At 39.0% G+C, this 25,903-nt stretch overlaps 1 protein-coding gene across 1 annotated transcript; it reads left to right on the forward strand.

The window, feature by feature from the left end:
* Positions 1-12,353: 12,353 nt before the first annotated feature.
* apip (APAF1 interacting protein) lies at positions 12,354-25,188 on the forward strand. The gene is made up of 8 exons (XM_030723002.1): positions 12,354-12,437; positions 14,978-15,046; positions 17,001-17,101; positions 19,634-19,682; positions 19,795-19,912; positions 20,317-20,452; positions 23,767-23,934; positions 24,712-25,188. Exons 2-8 carry the CDS (start codon positions 14,981-14,983, stop codon positions 24,809-24,811), a joined length of 738 nt encoding a protein of 245 aa, XP_030578862.1. The 5' UTR covers positions 12,354-12,437; positions 14,978-14,980; the 3' UTR covers positions 24,812-25,188.
* Positions 25,189-25,903: the final 715 nt, after the last annotated feature.

Consider the following 25,903-nt stretch of genomic DNA (forward strand, 5'->3'; position numbering starts at 1 on the left):
TCATCAGTACTTCCTTATCATTCCATCTTCCATTCCCATGTGACACAAGAAGCCTGGCAATTTAACAAAACAAGACAATACATTTTTGGCCTTGTTTCACAGTTTTAATATCCAATTTTTGATTTCACTGGAAAGATTTTGTTACAGTCTGAGCTCAATATCACCTTCCTGTAGGCAGTGTTTGCCATATTTAATAGCAGGTATGATATGCTGGTATCTGACGGAAATTGATGCACGCATCACGGTAAGGCCTCAGGTGTTCTGGCACATTTGTGAAGTTGTGACATTCGTCATGAATTACTCAGCATGTGTGGGTGAGCTCTTGTCCAGACTTGTATCCCACACCCAGTAGAGGTTTGTTGCTGTTACTGTTTGGAATTTTACAATTTACTAACTATGATGCAGAGCAGGAAGGACCGCAAGGCTGAAACACAAATCCTGCTCTCATTACCCAGCGCTTGTCAGCTTTCACTGACTAGACAGTGCAGGTGATTCAACATTAATGAGGTCAAAAAGATGGAAGCCTTTGTCTTTCATGTAGTTTGTTAAAACTATTGACACGGTTGAATTTTTCAATTGAACTGTTAGAATATTTTGATATTTTAGATTATAGGTATGACATTGTAATCAGGAATTTGGAGAAACTGAAATCATAGCATAATGGACAAAAAAAAGGTTGAAGTACACTTATGAAAGCTAACTATGGGTTTCATCATCTTTCAAACTTCAGTGGATTTTCAGCTTACATCATTGTGGATCAATAATGACTGAATTTTTAGTTTGGGTCGAGCCGTACTTTTACATTTTGGGATGTTTGGACTTGAAGCAGTATTTCTCTTTGGTTTTCATTTTTCAAAAGCAGCCCTTTACATGATGTGGGGAACATTTGGCCTCCAGAGTTGTGAGCTTTTCCTTCAAATATTCAAGTGCATTTAAAGCTTGAAAATTAAAAGCCTCGATTTCAAACACATGGTCAGAACACAAGCACTGCTGGCCATATGTGCCTCACACACATGCATGCATGCATGCACACACACAAAAAGATCACTTTGAAAACACATCAGACTTCCGTGAGAAAAAAAAATCATGCTGGATATCTGTGCTGATTTGGACTGGGTAATGTGTTTGGAATGAAGGGATGGAAATGAAAATTATCAATCTACAGAGGGCTGAATTCAAAGACACCCTGAAAGTCAAAGCAAAAGAAAAAAAAATGATGCATCATGGTAGTCCATTTTGCCGAAATGTCACTGGAGCGACTCAAAATGGTACTCAGTAGTTTGTATGGCCCCAATCATGCTTGTATGCATGCCTGACAATGTCAGGGGATGCTCCTGATGAGATGACAGATGGTGTCCTGGAGGATCTCCCCCCAGATCTGGACTAAGGTGTCACTGAGCTCCAGGACAGTCTGAGGTGCAACCCGGCGGCGCCCGAAGGACCCAAACATGATGTCCCAGACGTGCTCTACTGCATTTAGGTCAGTTGAGAGTGGGGGACAGTCAATGGGATCAATTCCTTCATCCTCCAGGAACTGCCTGCATACTGTCGCCACATGAGGCTGGAAGGAGGAACCCAGGACCCACTGCCCAAGTGTAGATTTGACAGTGGGTACAAGGATTTCATCATGATACCTAATGATGCCTAGTTTGTAGAAGTCTGTGAGTCCCTACATGGATATGCCTCCCCAGACCACCACTGACCCACTGCCAAACTGGTCATGCTGAACGATGTTACAGGCAGTACAACATTCTCCACGGCTTCTCCAGACTGTTTCACATCTGTCACATGTGCTCAGGGTGAAACTGCTCTCATCTGAGAAAAGAACAGGGCACCAGTTGTGGACTGGTCAATTCTGGCCAATCCTATGGCTGATTGCAATTGGGCTCCACAGTGCTGGGCAGTGAGCACAAGGGTGACTAGAGGACATTGGGCCCTCGGGCCACCCTCAGGAGGTCTGTTTCTGATTATTTGGTCAGCAGCATTCACACCAGTGGTCTGCTGGAGGTCATTTTGTAGGGCTCAGGCTGTGCTCATCCTGTTCCTCCTTGTACAAAGGTGCAGATACCGGTCCTGCTCATGGGTTAAGGACCTTCTACGGCCCTGTCCAGCTCTCCTAGAGTAACTGCCTGTCTCCTGGAATCTCCTCCACACTCTTGAGATTGTGCTGGGAGACACAGCAAATCTTCTGGAAATGGCACGTATTGATCCTGTCGCAGTGGTGGACAGTAACGAAGTACAAATACTTCGTTACTGTACTTAAGTAGATTTTTCAGGTATCTGTACTTTACTTGAGTATTTATTTTTCTGACAACTTTTTACTTTTACTCACTACATTTTTACAGAAGTATCTGTACTTTCTACTTCTTACATTTTCAAAACAAGCTCGTTACTTTAGGTTTAATGCGTCTGAGAAACGTTTGCATTTCCGGTCAGTGCGAGAGCCGGCTTTTGATTGTGAGCGGTTTTTTCTTGGAAGTCGCAACAACAGGGTGGCAGGGAGGGAACAGACACCCCAGACGGTAGAGGGAGAGGCTCCTCCAACGCTCGCTCGAAGACTGGAAAGAGCCAGAGGAAGTTGCGCTTTACATAGAGGCTGCACGCTGGAATGGTGAAGAAAATAAATGACAGAAAACGTAGAGGACAAAAAAAGTGTGTGCAGTTTGTCACACAGTGTGTCTGCTAGCTAAAAGAACAGCTGAGAGCAAAGAATCAGTGATAACTTCACTCAGATGGAGAAAGATGTAAGAAAGAGGTAGAAACGTCCTCCAAAAAACTACTTTTACTTTCTTACTTTGAGTAGATTTCAGAGCCTGTACTTTTTTACTTTTACTTGAGTACAGAAGTTGAACCAGTACTTCAACTTTTACCAGAGTAGTTTTTAACACAAGTACTTGTACTTCTACTTAAGTACAGAATGTCAATACTTTGGCCACCACTGTCCTGTCGTCCATCCTGTGATCCAACTCCTTCATCCTGGAGGAGTTGGACTACCTGTGCAACTTTTGGTAGGGTCCATGCTACCAGTAGTGACACTGCCAAATGCAACAATAGTGAAAAAAGTCAAAAACTAATTAACTATCCCCTCTGCTACTTAACTGACAAGATCAATATCCCAGATTTTTAATTGACTCGATGCTATACTCTGATTATTTATTTTTCTCGTTGAGCAGATCAATTTGAATGTTTATACTTTTTTTAGGTGACACCCTCTGTTTCCCACTCAGCTTTTTAAAGTGTAACACATCACACAAATTCTCCATGTTCAAGGTTAATGAAATTCATGAATGGACAAACACTTGAAAAACAGCAGGGGTATTTCAAGGGGCATATGCACTGGGTCTATGTAGGCCAATTAGCAGCCATTCTCTTCCTCCTGTTGCCTTACTGTTATCATGTTTCACAGCATTGTTCCCCTCTTCAAAATCCCAAACCCTCCACACCCACTGACTTTATTTTCCATTTCCATAAACATTTTTTAAAACTGAATTTGAATTATTATATATACTGGATGTTTTAAAAATCATTGTGCACATAATCCTATTACCATCATGGACATGACTACATACTTCTACATGATAATCCATTGTATTGTACACCACCACCATGACTGCATAATTTTTATTTCAAATCACTGAACTGCCAAGGCTATATTTGGATTAGTGTGTTATGGTGGAAAACAAAGAACAATAGTGCCCAATATGAGCAATGAAAAAAAAGACTACCATGCATGCTACAGCATGTCCTTCCAAATACAAAAAAATGTTAAATACAGTTTTTTGTATTTACAGTACCAAGTTCTCTAGACTTTCAGAAGATCTTTTAAAGTTTTTCTTTGGACACTGCCTACTTTTTCACTTTTTGTACCTGATCCTTTTTGTTTGCTAAATCACTTAACACTGATTTATATGAAGCGGTGTTGTGTCTGGAGGTCCGTGAGTGCCTCCATAACAGAAAACTGAGCAAAGAACCAATTTTAAATCTTTATGTGCTTTATTGCTAGCACCCTTTCAAACAAGCACATAATTTGCCCCCCCCCCCTCCTTTTTTTTTTTTTTTTTGTTGAATCTATGAAAAGGGCAAAGATAGTTTGACACAGTTTAGCATTTTTGCATCAACAAGGTGATTCTCTATTAGTCAAAATTTTGGTATACCTTGGCATAGTGTGCAATGTCCTCAAAAAATTTGAGAAGACTGGACAAGTGGAGCACAAAAGAAGCACCAGGTTGAAAAAATATCTATACAGCAGATGAACATTATCTGAAAGTCATGTGTTTAAAGGTAAAAAAAAAACAAACAAAAAAAATGATGCTGTACTCATATACATTGATTAGCATATAATTATCTTCCAACAAATTAATGCATTTTCATGAACTTATATTTAAACTATTAAAAATACATGGGAATGGGCACCGGTTTGTGGAAGCCACCACTGGAAAACTGGTAATGATAAGTCAAAGAGCTGCATACAATTCTATGGAAGTATGCAGTTATGAGTTGTTACCCTATGGCATATTGCCTGGAAGCTACAAGAAGGAAAGCAGTTTAACAGGTACTGTAGACTGGGACTCTTCCAAATCATTTAGTTCCTCATCAGGGTAGTTTTAATTAAGTAGGGATGTTAGGAGTGTTCTAGAAAAAGGAATATTCATGTAACTTTTACATTATAAATGGTGCAAGACTGACATTTATGTGTTTATTCTTTGTTTCTGTTTAGGCAGACAATTTTCTTTTACTTCTCGTTGCTTAGCATGCCTTTGGTGGACTATGGGCTTTACCGAATATGATTTATTACATGCCACACCTTATCTGACATGGAGCAAAGCATGTCAGGTAAGGTGCCACTCCTTCCAGTTTCAGTAACATGGGAAAGTCATCACATGTCATGGAAACTGCACAAGTAAACATTCAGTTCGGTTTGATATGGTACACTTAAAGGAATGTTTGAATTAAAAAAAATGAACACACAGGCCTCAGCTCCCATTAACAGAAATAGCATCTTGTAGGTGTTCTGCATAATTGTCGACGATCTTTAAAGAGTCTGAAATCTTTGATCATTCTTTCAATATTCTAGTGTTCCTTTACTTGTAATGCTTTTTTTTCACTTCTTAGTGTGATTCAACTTTCTTTTTTTTTTTTTTTTAATCGACAGCCTATTTTTCTTCAAGCTACATTTCGTGTTGTAGCTTGTTTGCTGATGTGGTTGGGATCATTATTCTACTGAAAGTTCCAGTCAAATACTTTAGAAAAATGGCCTAACATTATCTTCAAGCACTCTTTGATATGAGGCCAAAATTATGATGAATCAATGACAGGCCAGTACCTAAAACCATCTTCACACATGCAGTGAAGCCTTGAACTTTTGTAGACATTACCCAGCAGACCTGTATGTTAGAATGCAAATGTCAGACTCAGTTGGTTCAGACATTAAACGGTCTTTCCCCTGCCAGCTCACTACTTCAAAGTCTGTGTGATGTCTAATTGAAACCATGTAAAAATAGTGCAGGTAATTGTCCATTTGGTGAATTCACAGCGAGCGAGTGGGTGTCATGTGTCCTGCCTCCTGCAGGCTCTATCCAGGCATGTAAAGCAGACTATCTGTGAGCTACATGTGAGACGGGACAACTGCTGACAAGGCTCTCAGTTGATTGTCCCAACATTGTCAGGAGTCCATGTGAAATCAAAGAGACCCCAATTCATAGAATTTCTACCACCATGCCTCACAGCTGGTATAAGATTTATTGGCAAACTGTGTTTTATTTTAATATATTTTTTTTTTTGGATTGCAAAGGCTGTGGAGGCTTTGCATGATGAAGTTTTTGGATTTTTAAAACTTGGTGAGGGAGCCAAGCCTGGACAAATCTGCAATTTTGCTGTTTTTTGTTTATATGTTTGTTTGTTTTTTGACAGCTTTAAATATTGGCATTAAAAAAATCTTCAGTCAGCTTGTTTATTGTAGTCTGACATAGGAACCCTTTTTCCAAACCTCTGCTGCACTGGCTCAGGCTCTTATCTTTTTAAAATGCTGCAGTGCTTTTTCCCATATATATATATATATATATATATATATATATATATATATATATATATATATATATTTTAACAGCTAAAGCTAATCTTTATAAATTAAGCTTTTATGGTACAGCCCATGGATCACAATAAGGTTCAAAAAGGGATATTTCTCTTTGGTAAAGGGATTAATAAATATATTAATAGTGTGACAGTGGTGTAGTGGTTAACACATTTGCTTTAAGGTGAAAAAATCCTTGGTTCAATTGTGGAATCGTCTGGTGTAAAATCTATGCCAGTTCTAATATGTGGCTCCATCCACTGTGGTAAGACTTTGGGAAATACGGGAGTAGCTGAAAGTACTTTTTATTACGAATCACTTTAAGGACTAAATGCAGGTCTTTCTGAGAGCACTCTGCAATTTTATGGCTTAGTCACACTACAGTAAAAATTCAATGGCAACCTCCTTGTGATTGCATTTTTTCATATCTGGGGACCAATTGCAAGTAGTGTCAAATGGTGTCCAGAGGTTGAGCGTGCACCCTCAGCCTACTCCAGTTTTGATCCCAAGGTGACTGCACAGGTCACCTGATATGAGGCAACCTGTCTCCAAACAATCACGGTCCAACTCAGGCTGACTGCGGTCATTCTCAGAGAGACTGGCAAAGGTCTGCAAATAATAAGGTTTTCCATCTAATTCATAAATGTAGACAGATTACCAATATGATGCAATCAATCTGAGCCAGTCTATGTTGATGAGGGGAACTCGTCTTTGACGTGTCTCTTTCAATAGGTGACCCGACGCAGCTGGTTGCCCTCTGGTTGTATTCTGGTCCTACACGAAAGCAAGGTAAGCAAAAGACGCACTACATTGGGAGGAATTTCCATATTTCTGTTTCAAATTCATGAGGATCTGGCTGGAAGCTGAGTGTAAGTAATGAATGGATTTCTGTTTATTGTAAATTTCTGTGTATGTATATGGCAACAGATTTATGATTTTGAACCATTTATACACAGTTAATCACCATATTATATTGCATGTAACTGCCACCTTGACCCCATTCAATCGGAACCTGATAGGTGACTGATGGCATACTGACTCTGTCTGTTTGCTGTTTTATCACCATTGCACCAAAGTTACTTAGTCTTAGGCCCTGTTCACACAACAATGTTTCCAGTGGAAACGGTTTTGATGTGCTTTGGCCTCCCGTTTACACAAGCACGGAGTGAAAAACGATACTTTTTGGAAACAGGCCTCCAGAGTGGAGTGTTTCTTAAACGCTCCAGTCTCCGTCTCCATGTATGAATACGATGCTTTTTGGAAATGGGGGCACTCGCACGTGTGCACTATGGTTGCAACTACCACAGTTTTCTGTGCGTGCGCTAATAGATGAACATCAATTGCGATCACGGATTCACAAGTGTTTCTTGTGCTGCTCAGTCTTTTGAACGTAACTTAAACTTTAACTTAAATATCTGCGTACTTCGAGTGGCACGACTCCCAGTCAATATTTTCCTGTTTTTGCAGTTTTATAATTTAGTGCTGTGTGCAGCAGCTATCCAACCTCATCGTCAGTCCACACAAAGGTTCTCACACTGGCTATTTTGTAAATAATGAACAGATTTTCACTGCACATCCCACTGAGTCCCTCCATGCATATGCGTGTTGTGTAAACAAGCTTTGCAGAAACAAACAAAAAAAAGAAAAAGTGGAGATCGTCTCTAAAATGAGGCCGAAACGCATCAAAACAACACCGTTTCCACTGGAAACATTGTGTAAACGGGGCCTTAAACCCAGTCCCCAGTCCTCACGGTATGCTTCTTTGTTTATGATAGCCTAACAATACTGTAGCCTAAACCCAGTGGCCCATTAACACTGTGCCTCTGGGTTTATTTTCATCTAGGAATGGTTGGAGGATTTGGACATCAAAACAGCCAATTACATCATACTTAACAACTAGACCAGATCCAAAATGGACACAAAAAATGTCAATTTTATGTGTCACTTTATTTTACCGTTCTGCACAGGGACTGCTTTAAAGAGAATCAAATGATTGCTTGTTCAGATGTCATAAAAGCCAACATTTTTATGGGCTGTTTTTTGTTTTCACTGACTCTGCCAGGGACCAAAATGCCTATTTTGAAAACATAAAAAACCCTGAAAATTAAAATTAAAAAATGAACTCTACTACATAGTCTGACTTGATTGCTGAATAAGCATACAGGCTCAGGTTGATGAAAATGAAAAAGTTGTGTTATTTATGCACAGAATACATTTATCTGGAAACAAAATCATGTCTTTATCTTGTTTAACATGGAAGATGTTAAACAAGAAAGAATGTTTTCCCTTTGTCAAAAACAGAATGTGCTTCGTGTGAAATGCTAAAATCATTGCAATATCTTCATCTTATCACATTTACATGTTATTCTGTTTGTTTGATTAAGTTGGAATTCTGTTTTCCTTGTTGTCTAAATTGCTTGGGTCCAAAGCAGCTAATTACTGACTAATATAATTCAGGCAGGCTAAAGCACATCATTATCATTAGCTATTTTGGTTCCTAGTAAAATATTTGGTTAATGTCTGGTTTCGTAGTGTTACTTTTTATGTTCTTTATTGGCATTTTTTCCTTCTCTTTTTTTTTTCTTGTCTTTATATTCTCTCTTAAATGTTTTATGCCTTATATTTTTGTCATTCTAAAACAACTTTGTTGTGCCTTATATGTCAATCTGTGTTCTATTCTTTGTTAAGCTTTGTTGTGTTGTGCTGTAAAATAAACCCATTGTCCCCATCTGAGGACATTTTTTTTTTTTTTTTTTTTTTTTTTACAAAGTAACAACGATGTAAAAAAATACAACCTCTTGTTCAAAGAGGAAGCTTAGTTTACCTAAGTATCAGGTCCATCTAATCACAAATATCCAGGAGAAAATAAAAATGATTCGCAAACAGGAGCTCAGGTCTCAGGTGGTTATACCTGACACCGTAATAGTTTAATAAAAGTTGAGACCTTTCACACTGAACAAAAAGGACACCAGCCACAAAGTACATGATGTTCCTACATGAAAAATCACAAGGTCATCACTGCATGCTGTGCCAAAACACCCGCAGCTTTCACTAACTACTTCTTTTGAAGAATGTATTTAACCCCTATATATTGTTCATATTTCATAAGCAGCGTGTAAGGGCATTCACAGTATGGTCTGGGTCAATTTCAACCTGGGAACCTTAGATCCATTTAGACTGTATAAATACCAGGGAGTGCGTATTTTTGAGGTTTTTCGATACTCATTTTTGGAGAAAACATAATGTTTCAAATATATTTTGTTGAAAATGAAAATAGCAAGAACATTCCGAAACTGTAGGGATTTATTATATAACCGTCAACAACCACTGCATCCATTAAACACTGTTCTCACTGTTATATCATAAAAAAAACCCATAACTACATCTGTAACTAGTAATGTTAATAATTAACATAATTAACACTGAGAACACAAAAATTAAACAATACATTCAAAGCAGTGGCAGCGCCATTTCCCCCACTCACTGTAATGGCAGCCCAGGTGCTTTTAGAGTCTCATGAATTGCATTGCAGGTGCTTGTGCTTGTAGATGTGCTGTGTCAAGGCACCCTCTGACCTCTGCATGACCTCTGTTCCTTATGTAAATATGTGACATCATATATGATCATTATTTTTCTGCTGTTTTACTGTTTCACTGGTCTGTGAAGGTCAGGCAATTCCTGTCTCTGCAGTAACAAATGTGGCGGGAACACACATTTCATGCGACAGTGTCATAAAAATACACACAGACATGGTATGTACAGTTTCACAGTTTCAAGATTCCATTAAACCACCTCTTTCCTTGATTTGACACCACGCTGATGGATCTAAAATCCATCGCAATGGATACGGGTCAGATTTGACCTGGAACAGTCCAAAGATTTGTAGCACCTGTAGAACAGTAAAAAAAATGTAAAGTATTTTAATTTGCATGTATTTTTGGTAACTTTAGGAAAAGTCATCCAAATTCCAGCTAACTGAATGACATTTAGGGTAATTTTATTGTTGACAGATGGCAACATGGACCAGATTTGACCGGAACTATATGTAAGTATGTATGTAACATTATGTAACGCTTCACAAAGTGCAATTTATAGAGATGATCACAATAACTATAGTATTAAAGATTGCTACCCTCCTCTTCTACACCTCTATTTGGCCTTTTATTTTATTTCACTGTTGCAGCTGAAGGATTTTATGACACAACTCCTACTCCTACAATTAGTTTGACAGGAGGCAGATCCTCTCTGATGTCAGACAGATTAAAAATTGACCAATGTGGTAGCTTCCACAGAGTGCGCACAGGGCTCTCTGAAATCACTGTTCCTCGTATACACAATAAGATCTGGAGTGAGTTCAACAAGATAGAAGGCTGTAAGGGAGGAGGCAGTGTGGAGGAGGCTTCAAGCCAACAGATAACGTGTTCAGACTAGGCGCGCAAATTCTTATGAAATAAACCTCTTTTATTACCTCAATTAAAGCACAGACATGTTTTACATTTAAGGGGTAGCATATGTAGTATTTTTTTGTATAGGTATGTCATGTGATGTACAAAGGTGTTATTGGTCAATAACAGAATTTAGATACAGTTATTGTGTAAAGCAATGCATGTTTCTCTGTCTCTAAGATAAACCATGCTGTTATGAATACCTTTCACTGAAAATTGCCTGGGCTGATATCACTGTGGGCTGATCAGGGAACAGTATGAATGGCAGGATTCTGTCTGAGAACCCCCACCTGTCAACAGTATCCAACCAACAAGGACCAGCAAAAGTAATCAAATGTTCCCCACCTTTTGGCAGGAGAGTTCTTTCAACATAACACCCTCTGTTTATAGATGCTGTCCTGACATGCACTGCATTTCCACAGCTCTGTAGTACTGCACACTATTATCTGGTGTGATGTACAATAAAGAATTTCCCAAATATGTGATAAATAAAATATTTCTTATTTTATTATGCAGTACAACCAGTATAGTATTCTGTAATGTTTCTTTTCTTTTAATTTGTGAACACCTTTGTTTAGTTGTTACCCAAATTACGCTAAAAGACACGGTTCTATCCAGCGGCTGAGGTTCTGTCGTGCCAGACTGAGAATTTCACTGGTTCACTGTTTGCTATGATTTAAGTAAAAATGGACTGAATGGGTTAGATTAAACGTCATTATTTTGGTGTGAACCAATGTTGTTCATGTAGCCTCTATGGACATGGTTATTGGTCTGCTACTTGGGGATTTAATTTTTATCCCCATTCCATCGTTTATGGGAAAACATTATTTATCTAAAGAGCTACATGTATTCATTGCTGTATTCATTGTTTTTGCTATCTTCATCTAATAAATAAAACAATACAGGTTAAGTTCCACTGGGACCAAAACCACAGCGTACCTCTTATCTGACATAGTTAATAATAGTCAAATAGTATAACTGTGACATGGACCATAATGAGCATTTTACTTTTAATACTGATGAGTACATCTTGTTGTTAACAATGCTGTAGATAGATAGATAGATAGATAGATAGTACAATCTACAGGCACAGAGTGAGCCATTATACTAAATGCAAAACTTTGATAAAAACAAAATAAATAAAATATAGAATGCAGGTAAAGAAGAGTAATAGTAAGACTGACATTGTGCGAGAGACTAGTGTAAATTGCATATGTACACTAGGAATTTCAAGACAGCTGCAAGAAGATATAATACAGAAATATGTGTGTGGGATCTTATGCCCTGACAGGTGTGTTCACCTGTCACAGAAAGAAGAGTTATTATGCAGTTTTATAGAGAATGGTAGGAATGATTTCCTGAAGCGCTCTTTATGTTAAGGGGGTTGAATCAGTCTTTAGGAGAAGCAGCTCTCCTGCCTCAGTGGTGTGGAGTGGAGCAGGTGAGCTGGGTGGTCCGTGATGGAGGGCAGTTTGTCCTGTCCCTCACTCACTCAAACACCTCCAAATTCTGACCAATGATGTTTCCAGCCTTGTGAATCATTTGTTGATCCTAATGGCATTTCTGGCACCGATGCTGCACCCCGGCAGACAACAGCAAAGTAGATGGCACTTGCTACCACAGACTGGTAGAAGAGCTCCAACATCTTGCTGCACACATTAAAGCATCTGAGCTAACTCAGAAAGTAGAGTCTGCTCATCCCCTTTTTATACAGAGCATCACTGTTGGTACTCCAGTCCAATCTGTCATTCAGCTCAATGACTTCACTTTTTTGTTTTTGTCACTGAGCTGATTTTTGTTTAGTTCTGTTTACCCTGTGCCCAGTTATGACGTAGATATCTGCGCCATAACGAGGTGTGTGTCGCGTATCGATGACGTCTTATCGTTTACACCGTGCAGACTGATTTCACACCAAAACTCCGGTAGGTATTTTACATTTAGTGTATTTTACGTTTATATTTTAGTGCTCCTGCTAAGTCGAAGTCAACCTGTCGTAGTCTTAACGTGTGACGATGCTTTTGCACGCTTAACGAACCATTGTCAATGCTGCTTGTTAGCCACAGCTGTTAGCACAGAGAAGACTGCTCCAAACTTTTCATACTGCCTGAGGGTATCAACCTTTATCAAGGTCGGGAACTTGGTTGGTAAGACCCCACCACCCACCCCACTCCCGTTTGGGAGGGTTAAGCAGGGTCTCACACTGAATGGTTGATTTTGAGCATTGCGACACTGTTTATGTTTCCCTGAAGTTAGCCTCGCATATGAGACGCCACTTGTCAAAGTCAACATTTAAACTTCCTTTGGCTGAAACTGGGCGATGGTACTTTCTGTATTTCGCGTAGGACAGGAAGTCTTAATCATGGCATCTGTGTGCAAGGAAATAAAATGAACAAATCATACACATAAGCAGCATTGAGCCAGTTCGTTTAACTAAATATGGCGCTGTCAGTGTATCTGACTGATTTTTATATGGTTTCCATTACTGTATAGCACATGGTAAATGTTCCACTCGACAATATAAGTCGTTGAAGTAATCGACCTGCATGTATTCACTGAAAAGTACAACACAAACACTTGTGTAGTTACAGTGCTTTGGTTAACACTTGAGGTGAAATGTAAAAGCCTACCTGCGCTGTAAACCGAAAGCTATCTATCTATCTATCTATCTATCTATCTATCTATCTATCTATCTATCTATCACAATCTTTAGTTGAGTGCAGTTACAGCCTTGGCTGAACCATGAAACATTTCTCCTCATTATGGACTGTGGGTTGCTTCTTTAATAGCAATTAGTGTGGTTTTGCAAAAGATGTGATGAACAAGTAAATAATCACTCAGTTGTTAAAAGGAAAAAAACAATCCCCTATCCAGGGAAAAAAAAATGGATTTTTTTTTTTTTTTTGCAGTTTTTCCCTTTATGCATTTACATGTAACAAAGGCTTATTATTAAGCTTTCTATCTTGAACAGCTATGACGTAAATTCACCATTCCATATGGAAACGAAAAACCAAAATCAAAAAGCAGCTTTTGACCAATTTAATAAGCAAATTTAGAAGATGGACAGACATTTAGTGCTGTACTGCAGAACAAAAGTAAAGCGGCAGTTGACTGCAAGTACTGTTGTGATACACACTGCAAAATCCATCCAGTCCGTTGCCTTGCCTTCACCTTTAGCCATTTCTGGATAGCGCTAGCTTGCATTGTTAAACCAGTCTGTTGTCAATATTTACCAAGAATTTTGCCAAGAGGATCCCTGTTTTTTAAAGCATGCATAGTGATCCATTAAAAGTGAAGACAGTTACAACTACAGCTAAATGTTCAGGCAGTGCACACGGTGCGACTATGGGAAGCTGTAAATATGAAAGACTGTCTGTCATGGTCTATTTTGCTGATTGCTTTTCATTTCCTCATTGACAATGTGTCTCCAAATAAAAGAAACACCCTCGCTCTACAACATGAAACTAATGATAGTGCTTTCTATTTATTAATGCAAGTCCCATGCTGCTCTCTACTTGACTGCATTGAAATGCAATATAAATCATTGTATTTGCTTTAGATTCCAGTGTAGCGTGGAAAAATCCATGTGTCAATTAAAGTAAAGGGGCTAAAGACTTACAAGAAAATAAACCTAACGATGTGTTAAGTGTGTTTTGCCATTTCAAGTTTCCTACGTTTAATTTTCACAAAATCTTCTCAAAACTATATCTATTTTTTAAATGCTACCGAAAACCCACCCTATGGACTCATGTATGAAAATACAGACATGTATGTTAAATTATCATGTGATTCTTTATAAATGTATTAAATCAGTGTAGACAGCAAGATGAACAATAAACATATTTTCTTCTTCTTGCAAACTACATATTCATTGGATAAGACAGAGTAATCAGCTACTACACATAATCTGTTATTTGTAAGGATTTGAGTCTTATGAAGTAATTCCCAAAAGCTATATAGATGTTGATTACATCTGTAATCCCAGTACCCTAGGTAGTTTATATAGTAAGTTTCATCTAGGTTGATTGATGGTTCTAGGAGGAATTGGGGAACAGATAGATATGCACACATACACTACAATCATTATAGTAAGATTTATATCTCAACAATGAAAGTATTTTTACATGTCACTGGTTTCCAGATAGAATTTAAATCATTGGAAATCTCTGCAGTTGATCAAAGGGAACCATGTCAGTTCTTGTGAACTGTGTGGGAGGATAAGGAGGAAGCGGAATTAGTCCAATGGTAAATCTTTTCTTCCTTATTGGATTTCTCTGGTATTGGGTGATACTTGGGAATGACTCAGTGACAAACTTGGGCACTATAAGAAACTGCTGTTTCCTTTTGACTTAAGATCTCTAAACCCTTCCTCCCTCCACCAAATACAATAGTACTACAGACATTGCCCAGACTGTGTGTTGACATTGTGTAATTTCTTTTAATGCTGTTAACTGTTTTGGTGCAGGAGATGTCCTCTTTTTGTGGCACTAGTGATGACTTTGAAGATGCAGGTCAAGAGGCCACAGAAAAAAAGGCAAGCGTGACATTTTTAAAGGCATTTGTATGAGCTGAAGGCTTAGAAATGCACCTAAACCCACCAAAATGTGTGTATTTTATTTGGTTTTAGGAGCTCTTTCACTCCTTATAGAGCTGTTATCATGTATGCACTGGTTACTGTGATGTTTCCATAATTTAAATCAGGCTAATCTCCCCTTTAAGGTCATCTTCTAGTGCATGTCCAGAGGGGTATACTACAGAGAGAGGTCAACATAGCCAGGCTTTGTTTGCGTTAGATGGCTTGACATAACCCCAGTAGGAGATAAGGGGTATCACGATGATTATCAAAAGGGGCTTTCACACGTTGTGTGGCTCTTCAGCACAAAAAGATCCCTGTGAGTGCCACCTACTCCGAACTGAGACATTTTCAGATGATAAAATAGTGGGTTTTTTTTGTTTTTTTTAAATCATGAAAAATGTAACAGTAAAATGCAACACTGCTGCAAATCAGGAAATTAATGCTGCAAAAACCTGCTATTCTTGGGATTTAATGATCAGAGTGGTAAAATAATCACTTTAATTTGAGTAAATTATTTTAACGCTGCTGTTTATTTTCAATGTGTCAGCCACAGAAAATTTAAACTGAATACATTTAAACTTTAAAGGTTACTGTCCCACAGGCTGATAAAGGAGACATAGAAATCACTTCAGTTTGTCAGCAGATCAAAGTGAATTTAAGTTTGATTGAACAAGTATTCTATGTTCTAGTAGCTGCAATTCCAGCAGTGTAAAAGAGACTCAACAGTAGATTAGAATCAAGTAGAACAACATTTATACATTTAAGTACACGTATGTTCCAATAACAGTGCAATGCACAGTTTGTCTGGCTTCATGCGTGATGTTAGTGAGGTGAACAGCTTAAGAACGTGCACATATTGAACATGTTTTCCCTGTAGAGAATCTATATTGCACTTTAAAACATGCTGTAAGTAAAAGAATCAGTGAAAACGCGGCGCCTCCAGTGGATTTTGAACTGAAACACTCAACATAACCTGCTCCTGATCAGGGTATTTGTTCAGCATAAGTTACCATGATAATTTAGCCAGGTAAAAAGAGCCACTTTGGTGACACTGAAAACTTGGTAAGCTCGCTAAGCCATGACTCTGGCTTTGTAGGACATCCCTCAGATGACTTGCTGAAATAAACTACATTTAAAAAAAGAAAACCCTTCATAAGCCAAATCTATACAACATGCGTTGTGACTGTAAATGCTGTAAGCCTGATTTGTTTGTTTGTTTTTGTTTTTTTTAAAATAATATTCCTGGCTTATGTGCCAGCTGCCAAGATTTATAGGCTTGTAAAACTATCAAAAAAAAAAAAAACCCTCCCCATCAATTCCTGGCAGTTTTCCTGCTGATAATTTCCTGTAAACGCTTGAACCTCCATGGCAATTTGGAGCACTGCTTAGTTACAACGTTACTAAACATTTCTTCAACTGTGTTTTGCTGAAACAAAAAGTGAATATACCTTGGTTTTACTGAGTTCTTTGCTATTGTGAAAAGATAACAAAAACAAAACAAAAAAAACATTAAAAGTAATGATTCATATCTGTCCAGGATTTTAGAATGTTTTTAAAATGATTTGGCAAATGCGGATAGTGATAGTTTAATTGGTATTTTTTCTTTTGTGCCAGGGAAACAAAGAAAGCGTCATAATGGGGACAAACGGTCTGTTTTAAAATCTCTTGGCTCCTCAGCACACTACTTGTGAACATGTACATAGCACAAAATTGATGGAACACAACAGAAAAGTTTCAGCCACTGCCTCCAGTAAATTTTAACTTTGCCAACAACGTTCAGTATCAGCAGCTACTGAAGTCTGGCCAGTTTGGTGCATCCAGTGTTAAAAGCATAGTTCATGGGTTTTTACATTCTTCAGCATGGTGTGATGTAAATTGTTGAATTGTTGTAACAGTTTTGTGTCTGTTACAGGACGTCGAACATCCACGTGTACTGATTCCTGAGTTATGTCGGCTCTTCTACCAGCTGGGATGGGTGACGGGGACGGGTGGTGGGATCAGTCTGAGACGAGGGTTTGTATGCAGATCTGTTTTTTTTTTTTTTCCTCGCACAGCATTGAAAAACATCAGCAATGTTTAGGTTCTTATCTTTCACTGCTCATCTGTGAGGTTCAAGTCCAGTTAAAAATACTTATTGACTCACTGTAATAGAAATGCCTTTGGAAATATCAAAGATACCAAAAAGTAAGTGTGTGGAGGTGGTTATGGTTCAGGATTCAGTAAGGCTAATGGGAAGTTGTTTTTTTTTTTTTTAATTAGTTTTGACAACGTATGTGAATCTAGATTAGAAACACAACTCCATAGTTTCCCAGTAATGAAACAGAATTCAAACCGAAGGCTTTGACAGGTTATTACAAGCATCTTTGAACTGTGTTGTCTTGGAAGGCAGCTACAGAGAAAGCACCACCCATTAGCAAATCTCTTTGAAGTGTGGAATGGCAGACATTTATTTAAGCCAACAAGGTAACTTGATGAAACTTCCAGTGAAGCCAGATAACCATTCAGTGGTCATAGCCTCATGCACATTGGCAACTCTAAAATGATTCGGGGGAGAGTTTTTCATCTTGTTGAATGATTATACTTTTAGATTCAAATAGAAAATGAGCAGTTGTAGGCTCCACTTAGGATCATTGTTCAAAAAGGCTGCAGTTTTGACAGAATAACTATTTGTCAGTTGCTTTTTTTTTTTTTTTTTTTTTTTTTTTTACATCTTGTCAAAAAAAAAAGGGGCATTTGACGCAACCCTGTGTCATTACAGACAGAGCATGCCGCGGTAATTTGTGGATACAACATTTATCACCTCAGTGCATCTCATGATGATAAACGAAGTATTACCAAACAGCACAAATCAGATGTATTGGAGCTAATGTAGAATCCATAATGCAGTAGTGTTGTTTTACACAAGTATTTTTTTTAAATCTGTGAGTGCAGGTCTGAATTTTAAGCTCTTCTGCCCCCCCCACAGCTGCTTTGGGTTGAGTCAGAAATGACTCACAGCTTGAGGCGGCCTCACCGAAACTTGCACTCAAAATCAATAAGCTTACTTCTCTATCTGGAAGTGCTTGTTGCTACATAAAGAAGGGAACAATGGCTCCGTCTGCTACACTCTACTGGGAAACGTCAAGGCACAAAACATTTAAGCAAAGAAAAAAGATTGAAAGATTTTGAGGAAATCAGCTGAGTTTCTCTGTTTAAGCGCTGCCACTCTTGCGTTTGTTTGCATTTCACTTGAGGCTTTGTTCCATCAGGTCTTACGGCCAAAGCTGTAGAATATCAGATTTTCTAACAAAGAGAGTGCTGTATTAGAGAAATATCACGTGTTATTTACACATAACAGTTGTGATATTTACACTTTAGTTCAAAGACCGCCCCAAGTAAATGGTAGAGCAGAGTAATACAGCGGTTCAGCTAAATGGCCAAACTCTGCACCCACACTCTGTGTGAAACTGCCAAAAAAAATAAAAAAATAACTACAGTACTGTGCAGAAGTCTGGAGCCACCCCTCATTTCTTTATATTTTGCTTCCAAGGAGCCAGACTTTTTTTTTTTTTTTTAAGTGATCTTTAGTGATAGTTCTCCAGGCTTTCTGAAGGTTTTCAGATGTTTTCAAATGCACCTAACTCAAGGGTTGAAGCCATTTTATGTCTATACATAAGAAACAATTCAGCAAAGAACTGATTTTTAAAGAGGATCTTTAGGTACAGTTATTACAAGCTTGTTGCAAAAATGCATAATTTGTTTCAACATTTTTTTGCTGAATCTACAAAAAGTGCTAAAGACAGCACAATTTAACAACATAAATGGTATATTTGCACGAACGAGGTGATTTCCTAAAGAGCGATTAGCTGAAAACGTATGTCTGTATGGTGTGCTCAGTGGGCGAGTGGCTGTCAAGAAGCCATTCTTAAGGATGGGAAATGGGGAGAAAAGGCCGAGGTACACAAGAACTGGACTGGAAATTAGTGGCAACAGGTCTTCTGAAGATTTGAGGTTTTTGGCTCAAATTGTCAGCATGTGTGGAGGAGGGAGGCACAACAGAGAGTGTCTTCAGCCGTATGTAAAACACTGTGGAGACTCCGTCATGGTTTGGGGCTGCATTTCAACCTGTGGTGTTGGAGACCTTGACAAAATTGAGGAAATTATGAACACAGAAAAATGCGGTCAGATTTTAATCCACCATGTAATATTATCTGGGAAGTTTCTGATTGGCAGCATTTTCATTTTTGAGCATGACAATGATCCCAAACACACTGCCAGTGCAGTAAAAAGCATACCTGGATAGAAAAATGCACAATGAAACCCAATCAGTCATGGACCGGCCTCCCCAGAGCCCGGACCGCAACATTATTGTAGCAATGTGGGATCATCCTGACAGAGAAATAAATACAATAAATTGCTGCACCTTTTCCCCAAATTTTATAGAGATGAGGGCTGACTTTTGCACACGGAGTGAGGTCTTTATGAATGGCTGGCTCAGCTTTGTAGGATGTTTCTTTCACATTTTGCAGTAGCCAGTAATAACTGTATTTGTTGTTCAACTTACAGAGACCAGATCTATATCGCACCATCAGGTGTTCAGAAAGAGAGAATCCAGGTAAGCAGACTGTAATCAGGTGTGAAGCTTTGTTCTGCTCAGCCAAGATACCTGAGCTCTGATTGAGGAATATTCAGAGGGTGAGTAACTTCTGAAACTTTTGCTTATTCAGCCTGAAGACATGTTTGTGTGTGACATGGAGGAGAAGGACATCAGCTGTCCACCTGCCTGGAAGAAGCTAAAGAAGAGCCAGTGTACACCACTTTTTATGAACGCCTATACTATGAGAGGTTAGTCGTTCCAAACACAATACATATCACCCACACTAGCTGCTGTTTGCATTCTGTTAATTTTTTTTAAATGAAGCAGTTCTTTTTGTTTGCGTCATGTTATAATATAGCTCAAAGAAAACACTTGTTTAATTACAGATGTTTTCAATTTGAAAGGCTAAATGAAATTTGGATGTGGTGCCTGCTCCCGATTCATGTGCTGAATGCTGTGATTATGTTCGCTGAAGTCGGTACACTGTTTAGTCACAGAAACAAAATTTAAATGTAAAAATCAACGGACTCTGGAGGAGTTTGTTTTTATTTTGAATTCGTATTTTTTAAATATATATTTCTATATATATATATATATATGAGAAAGACAGCACTCAAACATCAAAATGTCCTCTTCCTTTGCTAAAATACAGGGGCACAGGCAGTTATACACACCCACTCGAAGGCTGCTGTCATGGCAACGCTGCTCTATCCTGGCAAAGAGTTCAGGGTAACACACCAGGAGATGATCAAGGGGATTCGTAAGGGCACCTCAGGCACAAACTATCGGTATGTAATCAAGCAGCAAGGATTAGTAAAGTCCAAAAAGCTTTCAAGCAATTTTTTTCTTTTTTTTTTTTTATTTCTCAGCTTGACTGTATTTCCAATCCAACTTCATTTAACGATAAGGTTTATTTGTCACATGCACAGTTATAGACAGTACAATGCTCAGTGAAATGTATTTTGTATCTTCAGCCAATAGTAGGTGGTGAAAATGTATAAATAAGAAAAAAATTAAAATTCTAGTTGGTATTTAAACAAGGGTATGTTATTGCAGCTGTGTCAGTGAGTGCATGGCATCTTATAGTGCAAGTTAAACAGAACAGAATATTTTACATAGTGCATAAGAGTCCAGTTCAGGGCACAGAGTTGAGCAGATGGCTGTGCTTGTGAATAAAAACTCTTCTTCAGTCTTTCAGTCTTAGTCCTCAGGCAGCGATAATGCTGACCTGATGGAAGCAGGGAGAAGAGTGTCTGGGGTGGCTCGGCAGTTTAAGGATCTTCTTAGCCCTTAATAACCTGCAGTGCTTTGTGTAAATGTCCTGCCGGTTGGGAAGGGTGGTTATGATGGTCCGTTCAGCTGAAGGAACCACCCTTTTAAGGCCATGAAGTCCTGTTTGGTGCAGTGTTCCCATCCCGGTGGTGATGCTCTCAATGGTGCTGGTGTAAAAGTTCCTGAGTACCTTGAGTGGGAGCTTGAAGTCTCTCAGCCACCTGAGGAGGTAGAGATGTTGTCTGGCCTTCATCTCATGGGACCTGTCCTGGACTCATCACATTAACACCACTGTGAAGGAGGTATTTGAAGGTGTCCACTCTTTCCACCTCAGCACCAGTGATGAGAAGTGGATGGTAGTCCCTCTGCTGCTTCCTGCTGAAATCCACAGTCAGTCCCTTTGTTTTGCTGATGTTAAGCAGAAGGTGGTTCTCCCAGCACCAGTCCTCCAGGTGGGAGACCTCCCTCCTGTATTTTGTCTCTTCGTTGTGGAGATTAGTCCCACAACAGCCACGTCATCAGCAAACTTTATGATGATATTGGACTCCATGAGATAGATGTTACACTTCCGTATGTCCCTCTGGAACTGTATCCTGGCCCTGAGTATGTCCAGCTTGCTCTCCAGTGACTGGACATTAGCCAGCAGGAGGCTTGGCAGTGGCGTTTGGTGTGCTCTACACCTCAGCCTCCCTTACGCCGCCTCTTTCACTCTGGGCCTTGTGTGTGACCTGGGGGCCCCGCACCCTCTGTCTGAGCTGACCCACAGGATGGGGTCAAAAGCGCCATCTTTTGTCAAGCATGGAGCACTTACCCCCCCCCCCCCCAAAAAAACAACAAAAAACAAAAAAAAACAAAAACAAAAAAAAAAAATAAATAAATAAAACTTATAAGATTGACCAGAAGCTAAATCTGGTACTTTTTTTTTTTTTTTTTTTTAATGCCTTGGAGAAAAGGTGTGTGTCCTTTTGTTTTTGTTTTTTAAATGTGATTTAACTTGAGTGTTGGGGCCAATATAATATGGAGGGGCAACTCATTCCATAATTTGGGGGCCACAACAACCAACGCTTGGTGCCCCCCCCCAGTGTTTCAGTCTCTACATGGGGACAATTAAGAGTGACTGTGATTTAGTTCAAAGTCCTCCTGTTCGCATTCAAGGCTATCCATAACCTTGCCTCTCCTTATCTCGTCGAACTTCTTCACATGACCACCTCATCCCTCACCCTCCGCTCTTCCTCCTCTATCCGCCTTACTGTTCCCCCTGCCCGCCTCAGTATTTTGGGGAACAGAGCTTTCTCCTTCTCTGCTCACTGCTATGGAACTCTGTCCCACCAGACATTCACAATATTTACTCTATTCATATCTTCAAATCACGACTCAAAGCTTGCCTGTTCCAAATTGCATACTCGCTTTAGTTCCTTTGGTAAATTTTAGTTTCTTGTTTGTACTTTTTGTGGTTTGTCTTGTTTTCACCCCTGTAAAATGTCCTTGGGTGTCATGAAAGGTGCTTATAAATAAAATGCATTATTATTATTATTATTATTATTATTATTATTATTACTATTACTGGTCAGCCAGTCTGAGAGACCTTTGTGGGGTGTACATGTGTAGAAGGTCTGCCAGGACACTTAAAACTTTCAAATCAAATGACATTTTAAAATTCTAAAATGGACCGGTAACCAGTGTAAGGCAAGAACAGGGATGATGTGCTCACGTTTGCGCGTCCCTGTCAGTAACGAGTAGCAGCATTTTTAAATATGAGAGTGAGGCGTGGTGTGTTACAATAATGAAGGCGAGTGGTCACAAAAGCATGTAAAATGCTCTGTCACAAAAAGAGATGAAAGGCTTGACTTTAAAGAGCTGCCTCAGCCTAAAAAAAGCCATTTCTCACCACTGTCATTTCTTTTTGTCCGTTTTAAGAGTTGTGGCAATTTTCACCCCAAGGTTGGACCCTAGTCAGACAGTGGGACACTCGGCCCAAATATAATGACCTCTGTTCTGTTTTCATTAAAATGTTTACAAAATTCTTTTTTTTTTTTTTTTTCTTTTCAGTTTTCCAACAAATCTCAAACTAGCTCATCTGCCAAGGACAATCAAACTAAGTGAAAACCCATCCACAAGGCAGGGTTTTGGCACGAGCTCGTGTACTATCAGTCTGGCAGTAGAAATTTCCAGCATTGTCGTTAGTTTCCAGGGAAAACTGGCTGAATAACATGTTTTGCTTATTGTCTTGATCAGGGTTAAGAAAAGCATAACCGTGGTATGTGCTGAAGAGCAGTTTTATTATTTTGTTGGGTATTTATACATCATCAAATCTGGCCTTGGTTACTGCCATATTTTTCCCTGTAACCCTGATGCTGGTCGGGGTTCATTGTTATGTACTGATAGACATCCATCCATGTAGCTGAATGAAAGGAGGAAAATTTGAAGGGCTTTTTTTTTTTTCTCCCCCCTCTGCTCAAAGCTTGCTGAAATAGGGGTGGCAGCTGATTATATTAACTGATTAATTGTTTGGCTTTTAAAATGCTGAACAGGGTCTGAGGTCGTTTTCGTTTAATCAACAGTCCAAAACTCAGACATAAAATATAAGCAAGAGAAAAGGCAAGTCCTCACAGGCTTCATACTCACTCACCTATTTTAAACACTAAGCCTGATTCACTCTCACTGTGTTGCCTCCATTTGATTGCCATACAATCAGACACTGCTGAGCTGATGCCAGTGTCAGTCTTTGAGAGCAAGCATATAGAGCACGTATCTGACTGTACTCTGCAGGGAAGGGGGAGGGCACTTTAAGCCTTATAAGCGTTAGTGTCCTTTTGTTATATTTACACAGGTATGATGACATCCTGGTTGTGCCAATTATTGAAAATACACCAGAGGAGAAGGACTTGAAAGACCGGATGGCTCGGGCAATGGAAGAATACCCAGATTCATGTGCAGTTCTCGTTCGCCGACATGGTGTCTATGTGTGGGGCGAGTCGTGGGAGAAAGCGAAGACCATGTGAGCATTTCTCTCTGCACATTTCACTTGTTGTCAGAGGTGGCAAAAGTACAGACATTCTGTACTTAAGTAAAAGTACAAATGCTTGTGTTTTATTTAAAAAAAAAAATGCTTTGGTAAAAGTTGAAGTACTGGTTCAACTTCTTTACTCAAGTAAAAAAGTACAGGCTCTGAAATCTACTCAAAGTAATAAATTAAAAGTAGCTCTTTGGAGGATGTTTCTACCAGCTTTTTTGTGCAAACCTAACTGAACCTCGTGCTACATTAATGTAATAATATTGTTTTATTATTACATGAGTATACAAGCTTTTTATTTCAATCTTAATTCTAATGAATGCACTCAGCTTGAACACTGTTATGTAAAACATGAGCAGAGAAAAAAGAATTAAAAAATAAAAAGAAGAAACTGAGTCAGGGGTTTCAGTGGGATTCAGCAGGTTGACCACATTTACCTCAAGTCAGAAGAACCTTCAGACCTAGATGATGCTTTATGATGAAAATGTGAGTTTTCATTGAAAGGCATCCTATCAGCATGGAGAACAGATGGTTGTGGTTTAAAACTTCCATGTTTTATTCATCTTGTGTGTGGGTGAGGAGGAAAATCGCTCTCTATGGTGCACAAAGGTGTGATGGCCAGATCATTTCTGCTTTATTTTTAAATTTCTTTATGACTAAGAATATATTGATACATTTTTATTTTGTCCTAATAAAAAAAAAAAACCAAAAAAAAAAAAGCCACATTAAATGTTAATAAGTTGCATTTTTGCTGTTTTCCAGGTGTGAATGCTACGATTACTTGTTTGACATTGCAGTCCAGATGAAGCAATGTGGACTGGACCCTTCTTCCCCTCCAATGGAAGAAAAGGGAATAGTTTGATATTCGATGGTGCTTTTCTAAAGAGACATGTGTAGCAGAAAGGTTAGAGGAGTTCAATCAGGAGAGCAGATTGTAATCATTTGCCTTTCATGCCAGCCTGCTTCAAATTTGAGGAAATTTGATGGTAAGGGTAGATTCAGGATTGAAGGAGATTGAATGCCTGCGATCTGGAAGCATCTGAAGGAACACTGTGAAGCACTGTGGGACAACTCATGAGTGAGCAGCTGTCAAATCAATGTCCTTGGGTTCAAATGTTTTTCTATTCAAGTCTGACTGGATTGAAATCAAGGCCTCGGTGTATACCAGGCATGAACGTCACACTGCATTTCATTGATTGCTTCAGTCGATATATAAAAAATAAATAAATAAAATGTGTAATGGTGTAAAATATGTTGAGGTTTTCTGTTCCTTAAGCCTGCCAGATATAAAGAAAACCAGTTTTTCATGTCTAAAACAAGAACTTTCTTTAAAAAAAAAAAAAAAAATACAGGGCCTAGGAGACACTTGATGTTCTGTATAAGCTGCAAATCATGTCTGAATTTTTTTTTTTTTTTAAAGCCACATTTCATTTTCTGACAACAAATTAAGCACAACTTTAACCTATGAAAAACATGCACACAACTGACTAATCATTTCCACAAACACCGTTTACGGACAGTAACCCCGTGTCGGATGAAAGGACTCTGCATCCTCGGACATCCTTTCGCTCTTCCGCCACCGTTCCAGGAACAGGCGAGTGCATTTGGTGCAAGCTTCTCGCAGTGTGCGCAGATCCTCGCACAGCATGGATTCAGCCGTCTGCATTCTCATTTCTCATGAAAGACGGGGTTGTTGTTCTTTAACAAGCTCCCTCTGCTGCCACTATCCTATTGTTTCCACCGCTGCACTCATTCAAAACAGAGCGCTGTCAAATGTGCCGCAGGCTTATTTAAAATTGGTGAAAACAAGAAATATACAGAAAACATCAACAAAAATATTCTTTTGTTGCACCATCGCTGCCAAGATTTTTTTTTTTCCCCTCTCCTCTCTCCTGATTAATGAGGATCTCTGGTAAACTCATTTGCAAAAGGAACCGAACACCAGCCTTTAACA

This window comes from Archocentrus centrarchus, chromosome 3 (genome assembly GCF_007364275.1).
Source record: "Archocentrus centrarchus isolate MPI-CPG fArcCen1 chromosome 3, fArcCen1, whole genome shotgun sequence".
Classification (NCBI taxonomy): Eukaryota; Metazoa; Chordata; class Actinopteri; order Cichliformes; family Cichlidae; genus Archocentrus; species Archocentrus centrarchus.